We start from the raw sequence: 9,148 nt of genomic DNA, 5'->3' as shown, positions 1-9,148 counted from the left end.
CTCTAGAACACTGCACAATGAATATATACAGTGCAGTTGTCTCTTGGTATCAATGGCGGATGGATTCCAGGAGCTGCCTGTGGATATCAAAATCTGCAGATGCTTGCATCTCTTACTCAGCCCTCTAGATACAGTATGGTGTGTAGACTCTAATGACAGACTGTGTGGCCATTCTCTAGGCACAATTTTATTTGTCAGTATAGTGTAGTGGTTAAGAGCAGTGGCTCTGGGATCAGATCTGCATTACAGTACCTGCTAATGCCAATGCATATTAACTCCGGGACTGTAAAAATTATTTGCTTACTCTCAGTTTTCTCATTTAAAACAGTGAGACAATTGTTCCTACTTTGTAGGTTAGACAGCCTTTATATACATTTTTAAATGTGGGACAGTTGGAATCACACACTCAATATATACAGATTATTATCTGTGGTTTCCAATGTTACCTTCTTTTTGAAACATTTTGACAATATGTATCCACCATATGACAGATACGGCTCTTCCCTTCATGTCTGTAGTGAGCTATAAGGGTAAGTCAGTAAGTGGTCACACAGTATGAAGGTTAGAAACTCAGGGCTGGGAACCCTGAGCTATTGGGTGGGTTTAGTGAAGTTACTGAATCCTTCTGCACCTTAGTTTTTTTTCTATGATGAAAGATTTTCACATGGGACCTGCCTCCTTTCAAGTGAAACTATTGGGTTTAATGGGACAGTACGTGAAAGGAAGTGCTCTGAAGTGTTGAAAGTCTTATCAAATTGGGACAGAATTGTTAAGATTATAATTGTTTGCCTGCCACAACCCTGTATTATTTCACTGCAGTGTAAAGACCAGTAGGAAGGACAGGTCTCTCAGTTAAAAATGTCAAAGGAGATATCACAGAATAGCTGCCGTAACCACAGACTAGCCATTCTCCTGGCAGCAGCCTTATCCTCCCAAACTTGCTTACAGTCCTGCTAGATAAAGATATCAGATACTTCACTGGGTTGGCTTCCTCTATGCACAAACCAAAGGACTTTCAACTTACTGGTCTTTTTTTCCCCCGTAGCTTCTTTCCAGGCCCCCACAGCCCTTCCCACTACTATGCCAGGCTCTTCTGATTGATGCAGGATGTTGCTCTACATTGGTTGCACTGGCAATTATATGACTATCTGTGTCTCTCTCTTGGGTTTGGGTCCCTAAAGGTATCTCCTAAGATGAATGCAGACCTGACAAACACCCAAAAAGTATTAACATCCTCTCAGAACTCCAGATACCTTCCATGGAAACTCAATGACCTGTCAGTAACCCTAGTAGATACTTCAGTGAGTCAGATGATCTTTCACTCTCTTCTCTCACCACCTACCATATTTATAAGAAAATTTACTGACTGACCTTCAGTTCTCCTTTCTTTCTTCCTCTTCTTTTCCCAGTCAAAACTTCCTTTGAGACTCTGCTTCCAACCAGGTAATTATTTACTCACATTCAGTCCACACCTATACAGAGATGACAAGCTTTGAGTCAGATATTTCGATACAAGCATGAATAAGACACAATCTCTGTCTTTTAGAACATCAGTGTTTTCTGCAGGAGTTGATGTGAGAAAGACTAACTCACCCTGAGAGAGTACAAGCAGGGTTCACAGGAGATACGAGTATTCAGCAGGTCTTCTTTACTAATGTCTGCCCTCTCATAAGCTCCAACATTCTAGACTGAGGTGAAAACATGTGCAAAGGCTCAGAGATATCACAGAGCAAGACATTATAAATTTATGTGTATATCAATTAACCAAAAAACAAGTGTTTTACAAACACATTGTCAACTTCTGAGACTTATAGAGGCCTGAGGACATTAAATAACATAAGATATTGTGCCTAATTAATCATCATCACAATCATTATTATTATCATGTATCATTTTCATAATTACCATCTTTATTATCACTATCAACATATTAGATATTACCTTTATACTCTTTGTAAAATACTCTTTAAGTAATAAAATTGAAACATGATTTTTGGAAAATTTTCATCTGCAAAAATTAAATAACATAGAAAATAACATATACAACAGTTATTTTTATGGATATGCTTTAAAGGCTTTAACTTAGAAATTTATCAGTACATAATATTCTATATTTCATATTTTTATTCACTATTTTACTGGAAATAGATTTCCAAATATTTAAATATAATTTAGTCACCTGATATTTTATCAAATGATTATGCCTTGATTTTTGTAACGTTTTCATGCAAAATGTTTTGTATGCTTAATCTTTTATTATGAACAACAACAACAAAATTAACTTATATTTACTTGTCAATTAATTCAAAACATATGTTGAGCACTGACCTAGGGGCTAGCGATAGATCTGTGATGAAACAGGAAAAAAAAATTGTCTCTAGGAGTTTATATCTTAAAACCTTTAAAAACAATTTTTTATTTATTATAGAGTTGTGGGATACAAGTGAGGATTCACTACATAAGCAGTCTGCATTCAGGAGAAGTTTGAGTTCTAGGTGACCCTCACTCCCCTGTTAGTGGACCAGGTACTCCTTGTGTTGTCATGTGCTCCTCACCCTCTTCCCTCCCTCCCTCTCTTTCCTAGCAGTGTTTGGTGACTAATGATCCTACCCTTGTGCTAATGTGACTAGTGTTCAGGGCTCACTTATGAGTGAGAACATGAGGTATTCAGTTCTTTGTTTCTGAGATAGTTAACTTAGTATGATGGTCTCCAACTCCATCCAAGTTGCTGCAATGGCCATTATTTTGTTCTTCTTAATGGCTGTGTAATACTCCATCATGTATATGTACCACATTTTCTTTACCCAGTCCAGCAATCCCTCTCCTGGGAATATACCAGGAGGAACATCAATTGCTTTACCAAAAAGACACCTGCACGTGCATGTTTATTGCCACATCATTCACGATAGCCAAAACATGGAACAAACTCTACGCTCCCAAATCTTTATTTTTCATTGATATTTATTTCATTAGAATATATTCTTAGAAATGGTATTTCTGAGACACAGAATATAAGTGTTTGTCTTTTTCTGTATTTTTTCTCTCTAAAAGGCAAATCAAATCATGTTGTTATGCCAGTGTGTAAAATGCTTTTTTTAAACCACATATTTGTACATATATTAGCACATGAACATAATTGATGCATAAAGTGTGCATTCATGTACATGGAGATGCTTACTTAATTCTAACAAATCATAACATTTTGTCACCTTGTCTCAGCTTTTATCCAAATAGATTTGAAGAGTATGTGGAACCTGTCTCAATTCGTTTTATTTCCTCTCCTCCTAGAACTAACTGCTTTTTAGAGTTTGCAGTTTATCATTCTGAACATATTTTGGAAAATATATATACTTTTCAAAAAAATGCATATATCCATAAAAACAGAGAGTGTGCCAATCCATGCTTAAAATAGTCTATACAATTTACGCCATAAGTATACACTTGCAACTTGCTTTGAGTTGATATAGTATATTTAGAACTTGTTCATATTGTGTCATCTTGCTACGGTTTAAGGTGTTTAATAATATATACTATTTTATGACTGTAATACAATTTATTTATCTATTCTCCTATTGACAGACAAGTAGTTTGTTTTCAATTTTCAGTTTTCGAAACCATGCAGCAGCGAACATTCTCGTATAGGTCTCCTTGTACAAGAGATATGAACGTTTCTAAAACAAGAGTTATAGTGTAGCAGCTACATCATAGAATGGGTACATCTTTCATCTCTGATATATACCCTCAATAGATCTCCATAAACTGCACTAATACACTGACCACCAGATAATAAGACATTGTTTTACATCCTCACCTACATTTGGTATCATCAGACTTTTTCCTTTTTTTTCTAACTTATGGTAGCTTTAGATCATTTGTTTCATATTTTCCTATTTTTTATTAAAACATGTTTTAATAAGTTTATTGCAACTTGTTTTGGGTTCTTAGTGGAGAATATTAGTTCTTGTCTTCTGTGTTCTTCCTGTTCATATCTTTGCTGAATTTATTATTGGATTCTCTTTTTCTTCCCGATTTTTACGGGTTCTTTCATATTCTGAACATTGAACCTCAGTTGCATACATATGTATATATACTTATATACACACACATATATATGACAGATATCTCCTACTCTGTGATTTGTATGACCTCTTTGTTATTGGAAACTTCTGTTTGACTGTATTTAAGTATCCCTCTCTCTGAGTCTGTCTGTTTGTCTGTCTATCTCTATCTATTCTATTGCCTATCTACCTACTACCTATTTATTTTCTTATGTTTTCTTTTAAACCTTTTAAAGTTTTCCCTTTAGAATTTATGTTTTTACTGTAATTGAATGTATTCTTATGTGTACTGTAAGGTAGGTAGCAAACTTTATTTTCCATATGGATAACAGACTTACCTAGCATCATTTGTTGAATAATCCAACCATTTCTAAACCTGTTTAATGTTGCTTCTTTCAAGTAACTTTATATCTGTGGGTCTGTGTCTGGACTTTCTGCTCTTTTCTGCAAATGTGTTTGTTCTCTGGACAAATATTATACTATTCAAATTGTTAAAGTGTTATGAAATTACAGATTTGTAAGGAGGTGCCTCTCCCTCACCACTTACTTCCAATTTATCTTGACTATTCTTGTGTCTGTGTGCCACTATATGAATTTTAGAATCACCTATCAAGCTTTACAACTTAATTTTGGTTAGAGATGAATTAACTCATAGATTTATATATATGTATACATGTATGCATACATATATATGTATAAATCTTCTAATTTATTAAGAAGATATTTTTCTCCACATGTCTTTATATTTTTATTTTAATACCGTTGCCACATGTCTTGAACATCCTTTGTTGAGTTTATTCTAAGGTACTTTATAGTTTTGTTTCAGTTTCTGCTCGTTTTATATGGGTTTCTTAGTAGTAAAATTAATTGCCCTGATCCCATCAAGCTTAAAGAAATATGGAAGGCAAAGGACAACTAGATTCCATGAGACCAGAAACTAAGAAAACAGGAAACAGAATATGACTCTTGAGAAGATCCAGTAGATCATAGTGGTATCTGACTCTTCTAACCCATCAGGTATTTGTTTGTGGCACTTGGGTCTTCCTTTGTTTACTGAGCAAGGCCATGTGTTGACACAGAACTAAGAGAGCCCCTGAACTGTAGGATATGGCTACCTTTATTCTTCCTCTTATACCACTACATATGCATATTCTGAATATATAGGCCAGTTTCTATTCTGGATAACCACCAACACTTTCTGCTACAACCATCCCTCCTCTCATTCCACTAGGCATACAGGAAAAAAATTTCAAAAATTTGAGTCAGAGTCTAGTCAAATAAACATCAACTATCTGTGTACCATCCTAAGGGAATTCTCTCAGCTTATGCAATGGCTAAAATAAGAAATGAAAAAGGGAGTGGGGACTAGCGTAAAAGAGGGCAGAAGTTGGAGCACAGTGTCTTGTCTGAAAAACCTGTCTTATACAGAGGCAGGGATATAACTATCCAGGGCCCAGAAACCTCTATACTGCTAAGTTCATGATAAGAAAGAGAGAGTTGAGTTGATTAAACAACGCAGCAGGCTTTCTGTGGACCCTGATCAGGCAGGAAGAGTAGTGGTTTATATGCAAGGTTTTCTATGGCTCGGAACTATGAAGAGAGACTTCCAGGAAGTACCTCTTGATCATGGTAATTTTAACCTGTGGTAGAGTGGATGGGAGAAACCACAGGACCTGAGCGAAGTAGAACTAGGAAAATGGTGGGGATACCACTTTGATGGATATCCTGGAAAAGGGTTCTGGGCTTCCTGAATGTGAACTGAGGGAGCTTCCCTAGACAAGAAGAAAAATTTTCTTTCTCAATTCTGGATCCCAGTTTATGCATTTATGTACTTATAAATTCATTTAATATTTATTTACTGTCACTATGTGTATGTATATTTCTCTGAGGAGTTTAATTTAGTCATCTATTCTACATTAGAAACATACACATATCAGTAACAGTATCTACCCTATGACAAATGTTACACAGGAAGTGCATCATGAAAGCTAACAGATGTAGCATCTGGTGCTTAGCTATAGGAAAGGGAGCCTGTCAGTAAAAATGCCCTTGAGGAAAGCAATGTCAAATCTGAGACTCCAACATAAATTGCATTTAGTCAGTGGTAGGGTCAGGCTGCTCTACCAATTTCAAGTCCATATCCTCTTGAGCAATGTGACTGTGTCTTAGACATGTTTGTAGTAATTTTTTTGGTTGAAGCTTTGTCATATTACATGTTATTGTGCAAGATCACACAACTAAAGCACCTAGAAGTAAATGCTAGTGTCAGACTTGAGGTTGTAGGACACAGGGTCCATAAGAAAGGTAAAATCAGAGATGAGAAGAGTTAGGGATAGGGTCAAGGGTTTCTGTTAGAGGGATAGGATCAGAAGAGAGCACAACTTCAGGAATAATTGAGGAATTTTTGCCTGAACCAGGTATTAGGGAAAAGTGTAGGAGTTTTGATGTTTCTGAGTAACTCAGGGTACTGCTTAACCTGAAAAGAAAAAGATGAGAAGGACCTTGGCCAAGCAGACAAGATGAAAGCTATCCCAAGGAGCCATAGAAGGGAATATATTTCCTGAGGTAAGATAGAGCAAGTGACATTTATCTGGACTCTTCTAGGTTCTGTTCTGGGTGCTTTGTTATTTTATTTTATTTTATTTTAAATTTAGTTTGATTTTACTTTTAGTGAGTTTTTTTGTTTTTGTTTTGTTTTCTTTTTTGAGTTGGAGTCTTACTCTGTTGCCCAGGCTGGAGTGCTGTGGCATGATCCCGGCCACCGTAGCCTTGACCTGCTGGCTCCGGCTATCCTTCCGTCTCAGCCTTCCAAGTAGCCAGAACTATAGATGTGTGCTACCACATCCAGCTAATTTTTGATTTATTGTAGAGACAAGGTCTCTCCAAGTTGCCTGGGCAGGTCTCGAACCTGCGGGCTCAGGCGGGTCTTACCTCGGTCTCCCAAAGTGCTGGGATTACAGGCTGAGCCACTGAGCCTGACCTACTTTTAGTGTTTATAAATTCATGATGACCCTCAACAAACTCTTATTATTGACAATTTTGATGCTACCAAATTGCCAGTTCTCAGATGTAGGAGGAGGGATTATAATTTAAATAAGAGAAGACCAATCTTTCTAAGCCACAATATAATAAACATTTACTCATACTTTTGTTAGGACAGAAGAAAAAAAAGATCTTTGGGGCATGAGGTGCTATAATAGGTACTCAATGCCAATTTCCAGGAAAATTACAGGTCTTCTTATAGGTATTCCATGGCAGTTTTAGTTCCAGGACTCAGGATTGGCTCGTCTAAGGCCTAGGAGCTTGATGATAGCATGGCGGATCTCCTTAGTCTTAATACTGTAAATGATTGGGTTAAGCATGGGAGGCACAAAAAGGTAGATATTGGCCATAAGGAGGTGAACAGCAGGTGGGGCATGCTTCCCAAACCTGTGCACCAGGGACAGCCCCATCATGGGCACAAAGAATATTAACACAGCACAGAGATGAGACGTGCACGTTTGGAAGGCTCGGAGCTGCTCGTCTTGTGAGGCCAGGCCTGTCACTGTGTGCAGGATTAGTCCGTAGGACAGTGCGATGAGCACTAGATCCAGCATCACAGTAAAAACAACCAGTGTCAGCCCATACAAGTTGTTGAAAGTGGTGTCTGTGCAAGCCAGATGTATCACTTCCTGGTGTAAGCAAAATGAGTGGGAGAGGACTAGAGGCCCACAGTAGGGAAATGCCTTCAGGAGAAAGATAATAGGGACAAGAGCCACAGGTCCCCGGAGGATGACAATCAGACCTGCTCTGAATACTCGCCAGTCAGTGATAATGACTGAGTACCTCAGGGGGTGGCAGATAGCCACAAAGCGGTCAAAGGACATGATGAGTAGCACTGAGGACTCCATGAAGGAAAATGAGTGGATGCAGAACATCTGGATTTGGCAGGCTCCAAAGTAGATACTACGGGAATTGAACCAAAAGATCCCCATGGTGGTAGGCAAGGTGGACACTGACAGTCCCAGGTCGGTGAGGGCCAGCAAGGATAGTAGATAGTACATGGATGTGTGCAGACGAGGGTTGGTCTTAATAATTATCAGAATGAAACAATTGCCTGAGATGGCCACCAGGTACATAAAGAAAAAAGGGATGAAAATCCAGTGTTCGATGGCTTCCAATCCAGGAAAGCTTGTGAGGTAGAACTTGGGGCTAAACTGAGTCATGTTGGACAGCAGCATGAATTGAGGACTGAGCGAATATTGAGTTGACATTCCTCAGCGACTGAGCTGAAAATAAATGGATATTCCTGGTTAAGAAGTATTTGGCTTGTCTATCATTCACAACACCATAAGTAGCATCGTGATTGTCAACATCTTCAGCATTATCTACTCCACTATTTTAATTCCACCACTCTCCACCTTATTGAATCTTTCTTTGATAACATCATCCTCTCCAGAGTTCCCTCTGTATTTCTATTAGTTTTATTTCTTCTCAGTCCTCTTTGCTGGTGCATCTTCATTACTCATCCCTTAAATGTGGTTATGCCCATCTTTGGCAGCAATTATCTGACCACACACAATTTTCTGGCCATATTTCTACTCAGGCAATGACATCTACGCCCATGATTTTATTTGCTATCCAGATATTGATACATAGCAAATCTATAATTCCAGAACTTCTCCTCTTTCAATTTCCAGACTCATATATCTAGCAGTATATTGAGCATCTATCCCTTGATGTCTTATAGTTACCTCAAAAGCACGTTAAAAATCTCATCATCATTTCTCCAACAACCTTCTTGTTTATTTATGTTCATTATCTCAATGACCCAAGTCAAACATTAAGTTCTCTGTTTAGACTGGTCCACATCACGTCTTGTCCCAGTAGCTAAAGCAATCAGTTACCAAGTTCTGGGATTTCTATTTGTGGAATACCTCAGATTTGTTTACTCACCATCACCTTCATTGATGCTGTTCTAATTCAGATCACTATTATCTCTTTCTGGATCATTTGAATAAACTCTCATTTGCATTAAATTCCCTGACTACTTTATAGCAAGAGAGATATTTATAAAAACAAAATTGACTTAAAGTACAAAAAGTTTAAAA

At 37.6% G+C, this 9,148-nt stretch overlaps 1 protein-coding gene across 1 annotated transcript; it reads right to left on the bottom strand.

Annotated features, from left to right (window-relative positions):
- Positions 1 to 7,295: 7,295 nt before the first annotated feature.
- On the bottom strand, positions 7,296 to 8,327 carry LOC103256833 (olfactory receptor 51M1). The gene has a single exon (XM_008054593.1). It carries the CDS (start codon positions 8,309 to 8,311, stop codon positions 7,319 to 7,321), a length of 993 nt encoding a protein of 330 aa, XP_008052784.1. The 5' UTR covers positions 8,312 to 8,327; the 3' UTR covers positions 7,296 to 7,318.
- Between the last annotated feature and the right edge of the window lie 821 nt (positions 8,328 to 9,148).

The sequence above is a fragment of the Carlito syrichta genome, unplaced genomic scaffold, assembly GCF_000164805.1.
Source record: "Carlito syrichta isolate Samal-C Ts95f unplaced genomic scaffold, Tarsius_syrichta-2.0.1 Scaffold296829, whole genome shotgun sequence".
Classification (NCBI taxonomy): domain Eukaryota; kingdom Metazoa; phylum Chordata; class Mammalia; order Primates; family Tarsiidae; genus Carlito; species Carlito syrichta.
The sequence above is the reverse complement of the archived record's forward strand: the minus strand, read 5'-3'. Positions and strand labels throughout refer to the sequence as shown.

Bases quoted from the DNA above. Each gene is read 5' to 3' on its own strand.
- LOC103256833 (XM_008054593.1), bottom strand. From the start codon at position 8,311: ATGTCAACTCAATATTCGCTCAGTCCTCAATTCATGCTGCTGTCCAAC.